We start from the raw sequence: 21,384 nt of genomic DNA, 5'->3' as shown, positions 1-21,384 counted from the left end.
ATTGCTCTATATTGTAAAGAGAGGATATAGTGCCCTGTTCAGAGAAAAATATTTGCATTGATAAATCAAATTCACTTTAATAAATTAATTTAGATTTATTCAAAAACACTGGATCCTGGGGGGCGTTAACAATACGTAACCACTAGAAATAATTAATGTTAGTGTTACATTATGTAACTATATTAGTTAGCAAACTAACAAAGAAAATAAATTCTAAAGCCTGTGTTAATTGACATTAATTCTGATGTAGGTAATGTTAAATTCAACATTTAATAATACAATTACAAATATTTAGGCCTAAATGTGGTATCAGTTAATATTAACGTATCTGAGCTAACATGAAATAACCATTGTATTGTTATTAACTAACGTTGATGAAAATCATTAAATATCGCAACAAATAAATTGCTCATTGTTAACCTATGATGTAACTAATTAAACGTTAATAAAAAGTTGACTAATGAGGCCCTTTGTATAGACATCAGTCAAACCTTTTTCAATCCAGTTTTAGTTCTAAACTGCTGTTTATCAATACATGTCATTGAATAAATTATTAAAAAGAAAACGCAATGTATTTCGTGATTGAACACCAGCACTTACAGTATGCAAGAAATATGCACCTCTAGGTGGCGCCAACAGTTCGATATTCAACACAAAACAAAGCAACAGTGTAAAAAGAGGAATAATTTCAGGTATTGTATCTGACAATAATTTTATAGCCAGTCAGAACATGTTTAGCGTCCTGAACTGAATGATCACTGCATGCTTGGACTCGTCATTTTACCATCAATCAATACGTATATACTTGCGCACTTATGAATATGGATCTGCAAGAATTCATGTTTGTTTGCTGTCGTGCCACAACAGGTACAAATATACAAAGTGTACATGATCTAGAATGTTATATGAAGCATGAGGAACAAAAAATAAATATTAACATTTAATACATTCTATTTAAAATATTTTATTCATATTACAAACCTATCGACAATAAAATAAGTCTGGGACTTACATGCAATGACTGAACTGACCTGTGGAGCCTCATACGGGACGAGAGCACTCTGTCGGCCCGTCGCAGGATCATCCACATACTGACACAGATTATTGCCCTCCACCCGAATCAAGTGACTGGCAGGAGCTGTCTGACCTGGACAGAGGCAGCCGGACAAGAAAGATTAGGAGTTAGAAGTGGAAGGACAACAGCAATATTTCCTTTTGTGGCATATGAAAGTGTGAATGTGCGAGTTAGCTTTATGTTCAGTTCAAAACCTCACCGAACAATTTAGTTATAGACTCATAGATGTATTGGAAACAAGACCAGACAATCTGTGTTTGCATTTTTACTTTTAATACTTGAAAGTTATTTAATAAATTAAATATGAGAGAACAAGCTGAAGACAAATGACTTAATAATTTGACCACAGAGTCTAAGGCTGTTAGGCTGACCGATAACTCGAGACTTACTGATATAAAAATTATAATGCACCTTTATTTGGTTTAGTATTTGTGCACATGCACATTTATTAAGCCTAAAATGTGTTTTAATGTCACTGTTTATGAGGATTGCATGATCTCCGAATAATATCGGTCTTTAAATATCGGTCTCCACTTTAGCACATACTTTGATCTATCTTCAGTTGAACTTCAGCACTACTTCTGCGCAATTCAAGTGCATTAAGTACAAAACTAGTTGTTCCAATTTAGCAGAGTTTAAGTATACCAGTTTAGTATACTAAAAGTGCAGTTTATTAAGTACATAAATATGGAAATGTATTTGTAGTATACTTGTATTTCAAAGCATATTTATTTTTCACTAAGGTAGTCTGATTTTACTGGGCAGTTGTTTTTAGTCAAATGATGGTTAGCTGGATGATGTTCACATTCATATCTTATCTTGAAACAGACAGATCCTAGAACAGACAGCTGTATCTATAAGTTATACAATTTCAAAACGTTCATCTGAATTTGTTTAATTTCTTTTTTATTGGAAAATGACTTTTGTGCATGTTATCAGGTTAGTATAATAATATTAATTCATATTTTTGAACACTATAAAAACAGTTAAATAAAATGTCACATTTTATTTTTGTTAGGTTATTTGTGTGTGTTTCAATAATGAGTTTAATTAATAAATGCTTTTAAATCTGCTGCTGTGTAAATGTCCTTTTTTAGTTATAAATGCTTCCACACGTCAGATCATATAATAAAGTATTCATATGTAAATGTAAACACGAGCAGTCAAATAACAGAACAAGTTGTTGCATTTATGAATAAAGACTGAATTTTGTCATACTTTCATTGAAGTCCCGTCCGAGTTCATGGTTGGGACAGCGTTTGACCACCTCTGTGACGTGTTCGGCTTTCTTGTAGATGGGCATGGCTCGTATCACGCTGCCGTTTGGGGGCGAGGAAGCCAGCTTGATCTGAATCGGACAGGTCTTGGCGATCTGACAGTACAGCTTCTTGAGCAACGGAGAGTACTGCACAAATATATATATATATATATATATATATATATAGATAGATATATATAAAAATATAGAAATAAACATTTGAAACACTGTTTGGTGAAACCAAGATTTAAAAAAAGTCATACTTTTTCTAAAATACACTTCAGTCCTGGGTCTGTCATGGAAATACATTGGTCTTTATGACGCTAGATGGCCACGCATGTTAAAAATATGATTCTTTATAGATGAAGACAAGTCATCTGATTATAAATGAAGAAGACATCATCTGATGAGGTCTTTCTTTCACACACTCACACACACACACACACTCACACAAGCATGTCAGATCTTGTCTAAAACTATAAAGACATTCCAAATATTCCCTCAAAAACCAAATGTACAAGCCTGCTTTGTGCAGACTTGTATTAATGTGATTCAGATTTTATGAAAGGGAGATTGTATGCCAGGTGCTGCAACAGAATAAATATCATGAGCACTGCCACCGATGTTGCAACCGCACTTCATACAATCGTTAGTGTTTCCCATAAAGCTACATTATATAGTTGTCTGACTTAAATAGTACAAGTGACATCTGATCTGTCTTAAATCCTATTAGAATCAAATTCACTGTCAAAATTAAACAAACCAAAATAGCTGACTTGAATCTAAGGCTGATGATACATGATATAACTTTAACTTTTTTCAGAACTCAATTTCTAATAAGATGCTAAAGAAACATGAAGTAAGTATCATTATATTGAAGATATAGTACTGCCTACAAAGTCCAGTCTGACGATTTCACATGGTGGATGATAAATGTATATTATTTGAAGGATGTGAGTCATATATAGAGTATGAAAATCACAGAGACTATGACTCAATGACCACCCACAACAAACTAGCAAACCCAGCAACACTATGATAAACGAGCTTGTGTTGAGTTATTACAAATGTTTCATCATTCATCTGTATCTTTGTTTACAATCTCCAGAAAAATCTACAAAAACTCCTTTAAAGTGATTTCCCAGCTAATCTCTAAAATCTACAGTAAAAGTAGTGTGATTGTAGTTTTACAGTAGTGTTTAACTGTAAGAACACCAGCACAACGTCCTCTCACACTTTCACTGAGCGATTATTCAAAAGAGCAACATATAAACACACATAAACACTCAGAGAGGAGAGATTGAGTGGCATAAATGACTCGACTCACACCTTTATTCACATCATCCTGCCACTGCTTCACACTCTACTCCTGGAATACTTTGCGGCTGAAATTCTCAATCGGTTGAAAGAATTGAAATTAATTCAAAAATGGCTTGAAAGATAAGGACAACAATGTGTTGACACCACACAGGAACATAAAGAGCTCCATTAGCAGTGTTGGGGAAAGTTACTTTTAAAAGAAATGCATTACAATATTGCTTTACTCCCTAAAAAAAGTAACTAATTATGTTACTTAGTTACTTTTTATGGAAAGTCATGTGTTACGCTACTTTTATGAGCAGGGCTTGATTGTTTTTAATATAAAACGTTCTATTTATAGCAAAAATAAAAGCCCTTTCACACCAAAAAGTATAATGAATAAACCTCAGGCTGAAGGAAAAGTACATTTTGTCGAGCAGAACACAGGAGAAGATGGTTCAACACTCTTCAGCAATAAAAACAAAGAAAGAAAGAAGCACAATTGTTAGTTTATCTGAAGTCATTTTGCTTATTAGTATGGTTGAACTAGATCTTCAAGGTCAAGGTACATTTGTGTTATTTAACATTTAATTATTACAGGTTTGCGTCATATTCTGAGTTTGCATTGTTTTAATTCATTTTTATGATTACTAAATCTGTTTTTATGTGAGAGGGATGAATTAATACACATTCACATTTAGTCTAGAACTACATCATGTTCACACAGCGCACACAACGCCTCTGTTCTTCCGATTTCTCCCAATATGAGGACAGGAGACTTGTCAGTCAATAAATGGGAAAACAGAGTAACTGAGATTTATATCTTGTAAATTAAAAAATAATGCATTACTTTACTAGTTACTTGAAAAAAGTAATCTGATTAACGTAACTCGAGTTACTTTACCTCTGTGATGGTCCTACACTCCTAAAAAACAGAAAGGTTCCAAACAACGATGCCACAGACATATATATAAAGATTGTTCAATAGATTCTTACTTCGTAGTACATCTTAGGTATAATAAAGAACAAAGACTGTTATCAAGAACCATTTTTGCTGCATAGGGTTTGACTGGCTAATCGCTGTTGAAGTTACATTACATAAAGGTTTTAATAACTTAACTGGAGAATAAATAGTTATTAGCGCAAAAGTTTATCGTACACTAAAATAAAGGTTCCAAAAGGGTGTTTTTTTAGAGCAACGCTATGCAAGAACAATTCTGGGTTCCCAAAAGAACCATTTAGTGAACGGTCCTTAAAAGAACCATTGTTTCTTATTGCAAAGAACATTTTTATAGTCAGAATTAACATTTTTATTTTTGTCCAGTGGAAAGATTCCACGGATGTTAAAGTTTCTTCATGAAGCCACAAATACAACAAAGAACCATTTTTAAGTGTGGCATCAGATGGTCAGAACCAACCCTTTCGGTTTTTAATCAGAGCCTTAATTTTTTAAGTCTTTAACCTTAAACTCGGAAGCGGACAGGAATTCTTGAGGGCTCAAATCAAGCGAAAGCCTAGTAAACTGGACTATCAAAAGCTGAACCTACATGTGTGACATTCTCTGAAATAATATAACATTTAATATAATAATTTAATGATTTTTAAACAAAGCCCTCTAGATTGCAAGCACACAAAACAAAGCAGGAAACACACATGTGGTTTTGTAGACATCTTGCTTGATTACACTGGCAGCTGCATGGCTCGCCTGCAGTGGAGACCCAGTGTAAGTGTTGTAAGGTGGAATAAGATGATGGGCTGGAGGAAGGTGAGCATTGGAAAGGCGCAGGTTCAGGCAGGCTCGGCGGCCTAAGTGATAATGACGAGTCTGACAGGCTGATGGGCAAGATTCAGCATGCCACCCGCAAATTCAGCCAACTCCCCGTCTCCATCAATAAATTCACAAATGTGCTGCCTATGCTAACGCCTGTGAAACTGCAGCCAGCATCACATGCACTACACTACAGCTCCGTCGTGCCCCCCAAGACACGCTGCACACTACAAACAAAGAAAAAAAATTAAGTTCCTTTAAAATTAAGACTTAATCATTTTAATACTTCAAGTAAATGGTGATGAAAAACATATTGCAGTCATATAAAACATATTACAATAATAGAATAGTTAGAATAAACATAGATAGTTCAAATGTTTTTAATTTTTTCTTTCTTCAGAGGTTGTTCTTTTAGGAGCCACAATGGGTTTTTTTCTCCAAAAATAAAAATTCTGCCATCATTTTTTTCACTGTCATGCCATTCCTGTAAGAATTTGTTTTGTGGAAAACAAAAGAAGATATTTTGAAAAATGTCCAATGCCCACACTGTTGTTTTGGACCCCATTTACTTTCATTGTACAGACAAAAACTGTTTTGTTATTTAGTTTTTCTCCACATCATATCAAAACAAATATTTTGAATTTTTACATCACATTGATGACATTTATTCTCAAGTTTTTCGGATTCACTTGAAGTGTGTTTGAGCCTCGTCTGAGCTCAGAGTACATTACTGATTTCCATATTTTTGGAGCATCATAATTTGGAGTTGGCTGCTGTTTGCTGACATGCTGAAACAAGTATTCTTTACAAGGAGGGGCAGAACTTTTTTTTTTCTTCAAAACAATTCTAATATTCAACCCCCCAAAATAAAAACACATTTCTTTCCAAACTGTAATTTCAAGGGAAAACCATTTTGCGTGTTTCAGTTTCATTTCAGATCTCTGAATTCAGAAAGTGAAGACATTTTTGAGCAACATTTGAGGTCAAAACTAAATTAAAAGTGATGGGTGATGCGACTGATCAATTTAGCAGAATTTCCAAGATGCTCTTTTCCACACAATGAAAGTGAACAGCTGTCCCTATCCTAATCCACTTTCACTGTATGGGTGGACAAAAAAAAAGTTTTGACAATCTGCTAAATTTGTATATATTTATTTATTTTTGGTCTATGCAAGTAAGATGACTTTGCATGATTTTTCATTTTTTGGTGAACTATCACTTTAAGTTCACAGCAAACAAGTCAAACCAAACCAGAAAAATTATGGAGGAACCAATCGATTTTATATTTAAAAATGAACAAATATAGTGCAGTCTGTGTGCCTGCACATTTGTATGAAATCTCAGAAAATGTGTGTGTTTTGTCATTTTGAGAGGAAGGATGCGTTGGCTTCGGGCTGTGTTTAGACCCACTGGCTCACTATGAGGGTAAAAGCTAGGAAGAGCAGCCTCAAATACTCCAGAAGCAAAGACGTGCTCAGACTTGCCCTACTTATACGCCAACAATGAAAAAAAAGTGTTGGGGTCTTTATTGGAAACGCTGAGGTGTCAGAACTCATTTTCATCCCTTATGACTGCCCCTGCTTTAAGCCTATAAGCTTTTAAACAGTTATCCCTAACACAAGGTTTGTTTTTCTGATTCACTCGGTGATATCATACCATAATTTGGGCCTAAAAAGACAGAGGCAAAGGCCCAGGCAGAAACAGACATGATCCAGGAAGATAGCAGAAAAAATGACCTTAAAACCTTTTCAGCGATAAAAAGCTCCACCTTAAGGAGCTTGCACAAGGTCACCTGAGAAACACAGCTGAATGAACGCAAGGACTTCAGAACCAAGGACAGAGACCTGGACTCTGAACTCTGCACTGATATACTGCTCGATTTTGAGCATTACTGCCTACAAACGTATTTATTATTACTAAATAAAAGCAGAGAATGATAAGAAGGAAAGTGTTTGAATGAAAAAAAATAAAAGCAAAAAAAATAAATAATAATCTGTTACAATTATTCACCCTCAAACTGTTCCAATCCTGCTGTATAAATATCTTTATACCATTCAACACAAAATAAGTTATTTTGTAGAATGTTTTGCCTGCCTCCAGAAAATGACAAGTGGTTTAATAAAACAATTAAAGGTACAATTTGTAAGATATTTGCAGTAAAATATCCAAAAACCACTAGGCTAGTGTTATATATTTTGTCCAGCTGACTACTAACAATATCTCTAATCCTTTCAACTACTTGTAAATCATGAGAAAAATCTTACCGCCTTTACTGACGTAGAAAACACATGAGTGTCGTGGACAAATGTGGAAGTAGTGTCTAGCGTCCAGCAAACCACTAGCTTGCTTCAAGCAGTTCCTTATTTACTTCTTCTTGAACGTTTTATGGTGGATTGTGTTACTTATTTATGGAACATAACTGCCGTTTACCGTCTGCCGCTGGTTCTGTCGACAAGGACAGCTCCCGTAAACGTAAGTGTACGGGCCAACCAAACGACCCAAGAAAAGTTTGGGACAAGAGGAGAGAAAGAGTGAGGATCAATATCGATGTTGCATTTTCTAGATGGAGAGAGCTTCGCGACAAACTTCAACTAGACAGAGATGTCGATCTCGCTTGTGTTTTACTCGACAGGTGAGTTGTTTTGATTCGTATATCTTTACAGAAAACGTATGCAATTATAACGATCAACAAGATTAGTATTATGGGGCATACATCCCAAACGCAGGGCATCGCGTCTCTAGACCCGCGCGAGGACAGGTCTGATCCATAGTCTGATCGCGTCTTTGCATTGACTTTGTATGTAATCTACTCGCGCGAATCATTGAACTCGCGTTTGCTATGTATGCCCAATTATGGATGTCACTGCAGAAGTGATATTTTGAATTTTTTTCATATGCAAATTTTAAAAATTTTTCAAACTGAGTGCATACTTCACCCAAAAATTATTTACTCACTCTTATGCTGTTTTCAAACCTGCATTTCTTTCTTTTTTTTGCAGAACACAAAATAATGATTAACAAAAAAAAAAATTAAGAACAAAATTAAATAGAAATAAAAACATTTTATGTACAACAGAAGAAGGAAAGTTAAACCGATCTAGAAAGTGTTAGGGTTAAGCAAATGATGTGTTTTCTAACATTATTTCTACTCTTCACTGACTGAAATAATGTCATCGGTAAACAAATATAGCACAGTTTGGATCAGAAATGCTGACATTAATATTTTGATTCATTTCATGCACACTTTGAGTCGAAAGCTCAAAATCCTGAAAACTCATGATGGTTATTTAAATCTAGACCAATCTAAAATTCTGATCCACTATGCAAGGAATATTCCACGTGCGTGAAGATTTAATAAAGAGAAAACGAGATAGTATGTAATAGTATCATTATATATATGGCGCTAGCTAAAGTGCCAAACACAGTCAAATGTAGGGCCTGCATCTCTTATCCTAAAGCATAAACAGCAATCTGTGCTGCAGACTCCACTCATGCCCATTTTAAAAGCTTATCCTGCTGTTATTGTTGCTCACAGGGGCCTGGTCTTTGAGAACGGAGCGGAACGAGGTGACAGTCTTCACTGAGTGATGGCCACCGCTATCACCTTACATGTCCACAGAAAGTCAGAGACCAAGCCTCACGCTTGACTTCATCCTACAAACAACTGACCCAGGAAAGAGCCCCATCTCCTGTTTCAGAGGGTCATCTTCATGACAGACTGATGTAGCACCTTTCCTCATGGTGACACTGGACTTTGGGGAATACAAGGACTGCTCTGGTTTCAAGCTCCTCTGCTTGACATTACTGTGATTCTTTTCCTGTGTGGAGGCACTTTGTTTAAGAAAAACCTTATGAGTACTATCTCTCGTATACAGATCTGAACTGACCCATAACTTAAGCTTAAGAATTCTGTAAGCAACCACTCAGAAGACCCTAGCAACTGCACATCTACATGCTAAAAACACCTTACTGCTATACTATAACAATGCCGTAGCTTTAAGGCGTACAATAATTTAGGAAATTCACCTTCCAAGTTTCATTAGTTACCTTAAAATTCAAGACGCAACAAAACAGATTATTGTGCAAGATCTTTATAGTTTGAGAATAATTTGCTTTGAGCTCCAACAAATTCTAAAATCCAAAGCAAACATGTAAACAACTAAACATTAGATGCACTAAAGAATTAAAACTTGTTGGTTCTGTCATTGTAAGGGTTTTCTAAGGAATGTCAAACTTCATAGCGCTTTTGATAAGACGAACTAAATTTGTTTCATCAAAGAATCTTAAGAGAAAATAAAAATCGCAGTTTTCACAATTTATTAGAATGATGTCTGAAGGATCATATGACACTGGAGACGGGACTGATGGCTGTTAAAAATTCAGTTTTACCATCACATCTCTAGTTTAATTATTTTAATTCGAGTTATTTTAATTTTTAATAATATTGCACAATATTACTGTATTTTTACTCATAGAAATGCAGCCTCTGAACGCGAACATAGGAATTTTCTTTCAAAAGCATTTATTAATCTTACAAACTTTTTAACAGCAGGGTAGGTCATATGTAGAACAACAGCATGTCGCACCACACGACCCTGCTTGAAATTTCATTTCAACTACGATGTGTAATTCTACGAAGCACGTTGAAAAAGAGGAACAAAGCGGGAACGTCGCCAAAATGAGAGTCTAGAAAATGAGCCGGTGAAGAAAGGGCAAACAAGCAACTGAAGTAGAGCAAAACTTGCCTGCACACTGCGAGGGAAATGGTCAGTGAGTGTGGGGAAAGAAGTGTGTGTGTGTGTGTGTGTGTGTGTGCGCACGGGTCCACGAGGTTCTCACGTGACACAGTTGCACCACAACCGAGGCGCCGTACTCACCGTCCAGGTGGCTGACTTGGCCGTGCTCGACTGCTGGAAGGTGACCTCGAAGTTGTGCGGCCCGGGGTAGTCAGTGTTGGAGGGGATGGCCGGCGCTGGAGACATGGCCTCGAAGGTCGAGTTCGGCTGGGCGTAGGGTGACGGCGTTGGCACGTTGGAGGCGGTCTCTGAGCTGTAGGGACTGCTAGACGCTGCTCTGTTCCCCAAACCTTGTTCCATACTGCTGCTCAGTAGGCTGTACTGAGACTGAGAGGAGAGGCAGAAAGAGAAGGAGGGTGAGACAGGTGAAGGAGTGGGAGGGAGGGAGGGAGGCAGAAAGTTGACTTTGAGTGAAAGAGGGAGGAGATAAGACTCCTTCCACTCCACTTCTCGAGCTCCAGGTACACCGCGTCGGGACGTACGAGAGGGAGTCAAGCCTCCAGGCGAAGGGTAGGTTGTAAAACACAACCCAAATCTGTCCAATGTCTAATTGCCTCCCATTCTCTTCTCTAACTTACAAACACAAAACTCACAGATCATGCCCACCACAAGTTGGACAGATGTGTTCAAAGCACAGCACATAATGGCATGATAACATTAGCTAATTTGGTAACAAAACATGAATTTTCATGCTTTTGATGAGTTCAGATTTTCTTTGTTGTGTTTTATTTGTTTCACGTTTCCATGCTTTCTGAATAACTCTTAAAAAAAAAAAGGTGCTTCGAAAGGTTCTTCACAGCGATACCAATCCAAGAACCATTTTTGGTTCCACAAAAACCCATTCAGTCAAAAGTTCTTTAAAGAACAGTCTCTTTCTTAACTTTTTATAATCTGAAGAACCTTCTTTCGCCACAAAGAATCTTTTGTGAAACAGAAAGGATCATCAGATGTTAAAAGTTCTTTATGAAACCATTTAGACAAAAAGGTTTCTCTACGGATCTGTGTGTCATTTAGAAATGTCAGCATTACTATCATTCATATTTTGTTTTTGTTTTTTTATTGTCCCATATCATTTGTATGGAAGCCCGTTTCCACCACTGAAGAACTTTTTATCTCACAATCCTGACTTTTTTCTTTTTAAATTGCTTGTTATAAAGTCAGAATTGCAAGTGCATATCATTGTGAGTTCTGACTTTATAACTTGCTTTATAGATATAACTAGTTTATATCTCGCAATTATGACTTTTTCAATTATGAAAATTGCCAATTTTATCTCACAAACGTATGCAATACTGCAAAATACTGCAAGTTTATATCACACAATTTTGAGTTCTGACTTTATAACTTGCAATTTAATGTATATATCTCACAAATCTGACTTTTTTCTCTGAATTATGTGATTAAAAGTGATAATTAACTTTTAGATTTTTTTATTCAGTGGCAAAAATTAGCTTCTGTACATTTGCATGGACATAAATTAATTACGCAGTTTGTTGAAGACAAATTTCTTTTCTTCTCTTTTCTTTATTACTTTTCTGAGTTTTCAGACTTACAATTTTGAACTACAAAATTAAAAAAATGTGGGAATAAAGAAAACTCAGACTTGGAAGCCAGAGACATATCTAAAAACCACAGTATCAGAGAGACTTTGGCTGGGATCTTTTGTTTTGGGCTAGTAAGAAACCACCAAACATCCACCTAGAACAGCTTAGCTTTTACAGAAATCAAATGTGATCTACTTTACACTGGTATACTCAATAAATAAAAACTAATAAATCAGAAATACTAACATTATCACTTGATTCGTGCAGACATGTGTTGATATAATAACTCAAAGTTCAGGGAAAAAGCATGATGGGTAATGATTCCCACAGATCGTGTGGACCAATCAGATCCCTGTGAAATGAGACAGCCAAACTGCAACACAAGTCAAGCGAAGAGAAAAGTCTTTACCCTCTTTTTCACACAGTACATGGTCCAAACTGACAGAATCACATGTCCTCGGCTGTCAAACGACACACTGATGAACCCACAGAAGCCAAAGTGAGTAAAACACTCATCTCCCAAAGTCTGCTCAACCTGAGACACGGAGAACCAGAGCGGGTGGAGTCCAGAGGGACGGAGGTCAGAAACCACACATTGTCCTAATTACGGCATATCGGCAGTCAGACAACACCTGCACAAGTATATACTTGCCGGAAGACACTTTCTCAAGTCCCTGCCTGCGTTAATCACACCATTCAAGCAAGCACCCCAGAAAAGAGAGCTAGAGATGAAGCAAAGGGTTTAAATGTACACAGATGAGTTTTTCTAAAATCTGACCACTTCAAGCCACATCTCTCCTCGGCAACCTGCTTGATGTGAAGAATCATTCATGCTAATAGTGACACTTGCATTGTATCAGTGCAATCTTTATCCCCATAAGAGATTTCTGAAATACTTTTTGCCTCACATAGGGTGCTTTCCATAAATTATCTTAAGCTGAACAATACAATGTGAGAAACGCTTTCAGAGTCTACCACACACACACACACACACACACACACACACAGGTGTGCCTCATCAGTAAGTCTAAATATGCTCTGTGACAAGTTGAAACACAACAGAAGCATTGCTGTGTGTGTGTGTGTGTGTGTGTTTGCGCGCACATGTGTCGGTGTGATTAAATGATTCAACATTTAATTTTTGCACATACATGCTCTCTCTTTCTCTCTCTCTCTCTCTCTCTCTCTCTCTCAGTATAGATAGAATTAATTCTCCCATCCAAATCATGAAGAAAGGTCAACACTATTTCACTATAACTGACAGCCACACAGACATTCATTCAAACCAGATTCTACTACATAATCAAGGATTTTGGAGCATATTGTCACATGCATTTTAAAAAATTATAAATGCATACATTATACAATAAATGTTTTTGCTTTTACATTTTTTATTTAGTAGGTTTGTGTGTGTGTGTGTGTGTGTGTGATGTACAGTATTAATATGTTTTACTGTAAAGCCTGTAATAAGGTGTTTAATGGCAGGTTTATTGTGACAATTTACCCCATATACTGTTCAATGAACTACTGTATGCGACCACAAGTCTTTAAACAGTATATCATTCATATCTAATATATTTCAAAGTATATCTGACAGATTTTGCCAGGACATAGTGAACAGTATGCAGACGTGTCAGCGAGCTGCAGAAATGTTTCCTGTACTGACATGAGAAAACAGCGCCCTCTGCTGCAAACTGAAAGGACTGACATTATCACATCCATTTAAAACTGCTCTGTTGAATCTTAATGATATCCCAATGAACTTAAGTAGACTTTGTTTACAGGTGTGAGATGACTAAACTAAACTGCAAAATATCAAAATGTGTCATGTTGCAGTATTTCTCCCATCCCTCAAAATGAAGCAAAGCAAAACCAAAGCTGTGCACAGAAAGAAACATCAACAGGTGTCTGTTTAAAGATATCCTGCAGCTATAGCATTAAAACAGCTAAAGGTTTCCTATCGAGCAGCATCACGTTTCATCTCACATTAATAACACATGAGGATGTTTAAAGGATTTTTGTTTCAAATGTTCATATAAAAGCCATTTTCGAGGATCATTCAAAATTTTGTTTTTAAGAATTTACAAGCATTTGCAGCTGTGCAATTTATACTATAAGTAGTATATTATAATCAGTTATCAGTTAAAAAACAGACTTGTATTTTAACAGATGTTTCATAGAGGATACATTTATAAATGTAATTTAATATAATGATTAACAATAAAATAAAATAAAATAAAATAAAATAAAATAAAATAAAATAAAAAATTAAATTAAATTAAATTAAATTAAATTAAATTAAATTAAATTAAATTAAATTAAAAAAAAATAAAAATAAAAAAAATAAAATAAAAAAATAAAATACATTACATTACATTACATTACATAAAATAAAATAAAATAAAATAAAATAAAATAAAATAAAATAAAATAAAATAAAATAAATAAAATAAAATAAAATTATTTTTAAGCCAGGCACAATGAATCTGAATGATCAGTGGAATGGTTGAGAAGCCGCTCACCTACCGTGCTGTAGTAAAGAGGCAGGTCACGGACACACAGCATTGTAGTGATCCCGCTGCGCAGGAAACAGACAGGGGAGATGCTCCTACTGCACTGGTCATGTGACCTCACCCTGAACACAGGTGAGCTCTGCAATTCTCACTTCTTCACGTCTCACGTCTTCACTTTAGACGCTCCCAGAGAAACTAACTTGACAAAACAACTCCAGGAAAGGTAATGCACTCGGAGTCGCTTTTTCTGATTTTCCGCCAGTTCTCCTTGCCCTGTCAGCTTCTAGATGCAGCCAACAACAAATCTCTGGCCCTCCCACTTTTTGGCCTCATGACTATTCATTAAGTAAAAAAGCAGGCCTGGACTTGCCCACTTGTCTTTTGGACTATACCACTTTTTTTTCAAGGAGGTAAGATTAAAATAATTATTTTTTATATATATTTATTATTTTTGAAATTACCTACACTGTTCACTGCTAGAAAAACAAAAAATAGATCACAAACTGGTTGGAGCAATTTCCCATAAGAGCCAATTGAAAAACAAACATCTGAAAATCAATACATTCTTGAAAATGCTTGTCAAAGCCTAAAGTGAACAACCAAAACATCTCAATAAGGAGAAAAGAAAATCCATACAACCTAGAACAGATCATTTACAGAATTCTGGAACTATCGATGCAGAAAGTTACAAATATAGACACTGCAAAACAGCGTACATATTAAAACACATTAAATTCATTTGACAAAAAGGTGTTTGGATCATAAAAATTATACTAATAATAATTAAAATATATTAGCACAGGCTATATTATATTATATTAGCACAGGCTATATTATATTATATTATATTATATTATATGTTATTTTAGGACAAATATGCTTTTTCTTTTGTTTAGCTTTACAGCTGTATTTAAGCACATCTCCACAATTCTTATTAAATTAAGAATTAAATGCATTAAAAATGCAAAATGCAGCAAAATCATTGTTGTATATCATTATTATATTATCAATTGTGTTATACAGGCCAATATAATTAAATTGATAATATAATAATGATATACAATAATGATTTGGTTGCACATTGCATTTTTAATGCATTTAATTTTTAATTTAATGCACACACAGCATTTTTTTATTATTTTTATTATTACTTTTTTTTTACAAAACAACAACACCAACAACAAAACAAATGAGAATCACAATTGAAAATAATGGAAATAACAAAAAAAAGGCATAATGTTCAGATGAATAATGGGAATGAGAATGGGGGAAATGCGCTAAAACGATTTATAACTGTCCTAATGGTCATGAAAAAGGCTGCCTTTTTCATGCTAAATTTTATTTTTTATATGGAAATAATAATAATCTATTATTTCTTTTGATTTTGGGGTTAGATGGGTCTTTGTGTGTCCCTTTCTCCTGCTCCGTTTCCCGGCGTGTGGAGCAGCTGTCATGCTCCAGGCTCGGCTTTTCTCTCTAATTAATCACAACCTCCTCTCAAACACCGGCCTGCTGCAAAGCCCGAAGGAGGGAAAACACAGCACAGGAGAGGGAAACTAGGGACTGAGGAGGGAATCCTGATGGATAAGGAGGGAAAACCAACACAAGGTTGGCATGATGTTGCAATGAAATTAAAGGGAAAGGTCATCCAAGAATTAACATTCTGTCACCATTTCTTCATCTTCAAGTTGTTCCAAACATGTATGAATTTCTTTATTCTGTTTTTTGAAGAATGTTGGTAGTATTTTTAATGCGTTTGTTTTGAGAGGGGGCCATCAACGTTTCGCTACCCAAATGTTACTAGTCAACTACCCATATAAGAGCAAAATACACCAGACAAATATAAATAAACCATATACACTCTTAAAAATAAAGGTGCTTCACGATGCCATAGAGGATTTTTTTTTTTTCTAAATGGTTTCATAAAGAACTTTTAACATCGGATGATCCTTTCTGTTTCACAAAAGGTTCTTTGTGGCGAAAGAAGGTTCTTCAGATTATACAAAGGTGAGAAGGAGACGGTTCTTTAAAGAACCTTTGACTGAATGAATTCTTTGTGGAACCAGAAATGGTTCTTCCATGGCATCGCTGTGAAGGAGCTTTCAAGCTTATAGGATATTATCCAGTAATTTCACAGACAATGCAAAACAATTCAGAATACAAGTAAAACACCTTTAAAAACTCAAGTACACTGTGCCCTATTTTTACTGATTTGTTTGTTCATCTGCACACAGTGAGTTCTCCACTGGCTTCTTACCATGACATTGTCGTTCATGTCTCTCATGTGGTAGAGGTCCAAGCAGACTTCAGCGCGGTTGTTGGGCAGGCTGCTGGAGGCCACCCTGTCCCCTGAGTGTCCCGCCTGAGGAAGCTCAAAATATGTGCTGTCTGGCTCGCTGTAATAACACAGAGAGCAGCTACGTGAATCACAAACAGATATAAGCACGCCAAAGTTCATGTAAAAGCATTCCCATACTGTACTGCAATTCACAAAAACAAACAGCAGTTTATCCTGAAATTGTGCTAATATCAACGTAAACTGTGTTATGCAAATGAACTCACAGGGTACTCCACAAGTGTTCAAAGGTTGTCCCCTCATCAGCGGTGGACGGCTGGGACATCCTGGATGTTGGACGATCCACCGCAGGGCAGATCACACTGAAAATCACACCGGAGGTACTTGCATAAAGCAAAAGCAACCTTTAAAACAGTAAAATGACCCAAAAATGTTTATGTCAAATAGATATTTTTGCCTGATTTATCCAGAATAAAGTAGTTTTGGAGGTATTAATGTATTTAGGTTGATTCAGCTGTTATACATTAAATTTTTGACTGGAAAAACATGAAAGTGAAATTCAGGGTGATTTATTTCTTTAAAAAATATTTGAATCTATTATTTTTTTATCAAACTGAGCTGAATACTCTAAAAAGAGATTCATGAAAATTACATTTGAAATGAATTAATTTGTATTTATTAAATAAAAAAATAAAGCAACTAATCCTCCAAATGACATATAATACCAACATAATGACTCTAAATTTTAATCATAGTCGTCATTCATTAATGGATCCAGCAATTTTATTTTATAACAGACACTGATTCTGAAGAAGAGGTACACTAAAATGCTCTGCAGAATAACTCTTTGTGAACTGCACCATTGTTTAAAGACTGAACACACACAGGGTGCGATTTGAAAGTAATTTCCACCCTGCTGCCCAACGCATCTCATGAAGTCTGAATCCCAGCTGATTTTGAGGCTGGATGCACAGATTCAGAATAAAGATGCCAGGCTCGACGTGTCCGAACCTGCCTGCACTGCTCCACTGTACCACACACTTCCTCCATCACATTACTCACAGGAAATGAGGCTATAAACCACTGTCCTAACCACACAAGAACAAGACACAGAGAGTGAGTCTGCTGTGGCTGTGGAAACATCTGAGAAGAGATAATTATACAACTATCATAGAACTCAGTTCAGACGTGAGAGCAGGTTATGTCATTTATTAACACTGGTCAAGATTTTAAACTCAAATGATTTTATGCATTTTGAATGTTGATTTCAAAATGAATTTTTGAATGTTGAATTTTTAAGAAAAGCAAGATAAATAGGAGACCCATATCTTAATATATTGTTACTGAATAGAAAAGAAAACATCAATAAATCATACTGTGAATGATATTTAAAGATGCTACACCAAGCTTGTTTTATTTTACTCATAATTGTGCAATGGGATAAATTTGAAGAAAATAATAACCACAGTACTATTTTTTTTTTTTTATCACACTGTTGTTTCCACACAGTCTGACAAATATATCATATAACATATCCTATAAAATTTAATTACACATGAATGTAAATTAATTAGGCTATATCTTAAATAATGCACTCAGCCTTATCAAAAAATAAATAAATAAATAAAAACCTATGATAATAATATGTTGTTAATATTTCTACCCCTGTTATGTTTTTATTTTATTTTTTATTCAATTAAATTTCAATATGGGCTTGATTAAAAAAATTCCCTGAACATCCACAACGTCTTTGTCCAGGAAATTATACATAGGCTATTGTAAAGAAAGTAAGCTTAGTTCATTAAACACATTTTGATCTTAATCATGTCACCAACAAAAAATAAACTTGGCGTAAATGCAATTTTACGAACATGGAAATTGTGAAGGAGCAACAATTTAAAACAGAACTTAATCAGTTATTGTTACGTCCCAGGGTTTATATATGTATATATATATATATATATATATATATATGTATATATATATATATATATATATATATATGTATATATATATATATATATATATATATATATATATATATATATATATATAATTATTAATAAAAAAATAGTCTATTCTTTTCTTGAATAAACTGTTTCGGTTAAAGGCTGCTATCTCGGAATAGCGGTTTTGTCTTCACTTGTTTACAAAAATATATATATTCTAACTGTAATTTTGATAAAATAATTAACGATTTTAGAAAAGTTTAATATTAACATTCTGCTAGTAAATGCGCACAATTATTTTACTTAAAACAGAGGTTAAGAATAATTCCTTCGCCGTGACAACTAGGCTATAGCCCGGTCTCCCCTTAATTCAAAATTAAATAGGTCTAAATTCGCTCGTTTAAAACTAATAAATAAATGAAAACATTTAAAATGTAAAAGAAAACGTTTTCTCCTATAAGTGCCTTCAGGCAGAACCCAGATTCGCTGTTGCGCGGCGCTCGTCACATCGCGTCGCGTCGCGTCTGTTCCCTCGGTAACACTGCGCGCACAACACCTTCCTCTGAAAGAGGCAGAAGATCAATTAATATACGCAGACAAAACTGACTGAACATACATCATCACATTTTTAACACACCTCACAAAATCATATATAACTTGGCTCCTAAATGCTTCTTCATCTTATTATAGCCTCTAAAAATATATATATATCCACTTCAAGTGGCCTGTGAGATGAAGGCCTGACGTTAGCCTTTAAGAGCAATCAACAAATGACAGTTCTCATAAAACTTAATTAACTAAATTAAAACTGATCAGAAAGAAAGAAAGAAAGAAAGAGTCGCTTAATAAATCGTTTAAACATGTGAACAGCTAGAGAAGCTGAATGAACTGAATCAGGGTTAAGGTTTCTCTTCAGTGTTTTTACCGCCGAGGCTCGTCGTGTTTACTCGTCCTGACCTGTATTCCCGTGACAGCTGCCACCTCGAGAGGAGTCACACCTCTGGCAGCAATTATACACACACGAAAGGGATTCAAGCGAACAATTGAATTATCTTTTGACAAAGGCATTGCATGTATACCTAATGAAGCTGTATCCGATCTTACCGACGCTCACGGCGAACCGACACACGACTGAGCAGCGGTGAACGCGTCATCGACCGAAAGCGCTCCGATATTCCTCTGACACGCGTAACTTTCGATATATATGTTAAAACAGAGGAGCCCCAAAAGATTGGGAAATTAAAAAAATAAAAATAATTAGTAGCCTATTCACAGACTAAAACTGTTTCGGGCGATTATAATAAGTGCATTCAGTGCTGAACTAAAACAGCAGCCTTGACAACCATCACACAAACACTGCTGCGATGAAAACATATTACACCGATCCAAACACTCATTTACTATAGCCTATAATATCATTTATCATATACAAATGTGTCGTTTTAATTTAGTTTATATTTTCTTTGCTAATAGGCTATTATTAGGACATAATATTTAATAGGATAATTATGTAAGCTAACAGTAATATGACAATATATAATTTAATAGTCTATAACATCATCTTATAAAATATAATATAGTCTGATACATTACACTAGTGGATAAAGAAAAAGAAACAGATATCAAGTGACGTTAGGCTGGAGCTTAATGAATTGTAGGCTACTTGTGAAAAGATAAAAAAAAAAAAAAAACAAGGAAAAGGAAAAAAGCGCCCTCTTCAGAAGTTCATCTTTCTTATCAAGCATAGGTTTAGTCTACTGTACATGTTGACAGAAGATTATCATAGTGAACTCTGACCACTGCATCTCATCTGGGGGACACGGATCGATTTTCCTGCTGATAGACAAACGAAAACTAACTAATTAAATCGCTATTTAGATGCTTAGTTAAAAATAACTAAATTACGATTAACTTCGATCATTGTGGTGATATATATATATATATATATATATATATATATATATATATATATATATATATATATATATATATATGCTCTTTTATCATCATTAACGAATTTCAACTAATCTCCTTAACAAACACAAATCTAGTCTATAATAATAAGCGATGAATGATTGAAGCATGAAGAGATCTCGCTGGGTTTCACTCAAAGTGGGTGGGTTTAATGCTTACCTTCAGCAATGTGACCACTAGATATTATTCCCATAAACTCTACCTTTTTTTTTTTTTACCGTGACAGAAATTAGCTACATGTAGTAAAGAGTTCAAATAAACCATAAACACTTTATGTGCATTACATTTACTTACCAAACAAGTTATATTCCTGGCTTGTAACAACCTGGCGATGTTCTCTGGATACCCAAATCAGTTTCCTTGACCTGCAGCTGACCCTACAGCTTTGTCATGAAGCAGACGAGCTGCGAACTAAGCCATTGAACAACAAAACGACCTTGAATCTCTTCTTAAAGTTACCAGCGGGACTCGAGCGAGGCAGACGAGGCTGATTATGCAGGTGTAGGGTAATGTGCTGCTGGAGTGTGAGTGCTGTGGCTGTGGAGGGTTGGGCTGGGACTGATGGGGACCGATGGGGGACGGAGGAGGAGGCGTTAGCCGCCGTTTGGGCGCACACAAGCGGGAAACACTAATCCCAGCTCGATACATGTGATTAAAGCTTGACGTTTACATTCTCACTTTATTTTTATATGCGTGAGGTGTGACAGTCTAATTCGATTGTAGAACTGTCCCTAACAAAACAGTAGACATCAATTTAATTCACCAGTCTCTACTGACAGCATAAACACGTGTTTGCATTTGCTTTGAAATGCATACGCGGGAATAATAAAGTCATACAGTTAAAAAAAAATCATAAAAGTACTCGGCCTGAGAGTAGTTAATATATTTATTGTAAAAACGTATCTCCGTCTT

General features: G+C 35.3%; 1 protein-coding gene across 4 annotated transcripts in view; it reads right to left on the bottom strand.

Annotated features, from left to right (window-relative positions):
- tp73 (tumor protein p73) overlaps positions 1-21,162 on the bottom strand; it is a 31,198-nt gene extending 10,036 nt beyond the window's left edge. The window contains exons 1-6 of one of the 4 annotated variants that reach the window (XM_059503088.1): positions 20,767-21,162; positions 16,816-16,911; positions 16,511-16,649; positions 10,278-10,523; positions 2,294-2,480; positions 1,032-1,147 (exon numbers count right to left, since the gene is read on the bottom strand). In XM_059503088.1, the coding sequence (XP_059359071.1) occupies positions 1,032-1,147; positions 2,294-2,480; positions 10,278-10,523; positions 16,511-16,649; positions 16,816-16,874 (747 nt within the window). In that variant the 5' untranslated portion in view covers positions 16,875-16,911; positions 20,767-21,162. Of the gene's footprint in view, positions 1-1,031; positions 1,148-2,293; positions 2,481-10,277; positions 10,524-12,149; positions 12,509-14,266; positions 14,553-16,510; positions 16,650-16,815; positions 16,912-20,766 lie in introns of those variants that run through there. The other 3 variants (XM_059503091.1, XM_059503089.1, XM_059503090.1) reach the window with 3 other exon arrangements.
- Positions 21,163-21,384: the final 222 nt, after the last annotated feature.

The sequence above is a fragment of the Carassius carassius genome, chromosome 21, assembly GCF_963082965.1.
Source record: "Carassius carassius chromosome 21, fCarCar2.1, whole genome shotgun sequence".
NCBI classification, from domain to species: Eukaryota; Metazoa; Chordata; class Actinopteri; order Cypriniformes; family Cyprinidae; genus Carassius; species Carassius carassius.
Note: the sequence above shows the minus strand (reverse complement) of the source record. Positions and strands in the feature narration are given on the sequence as shown.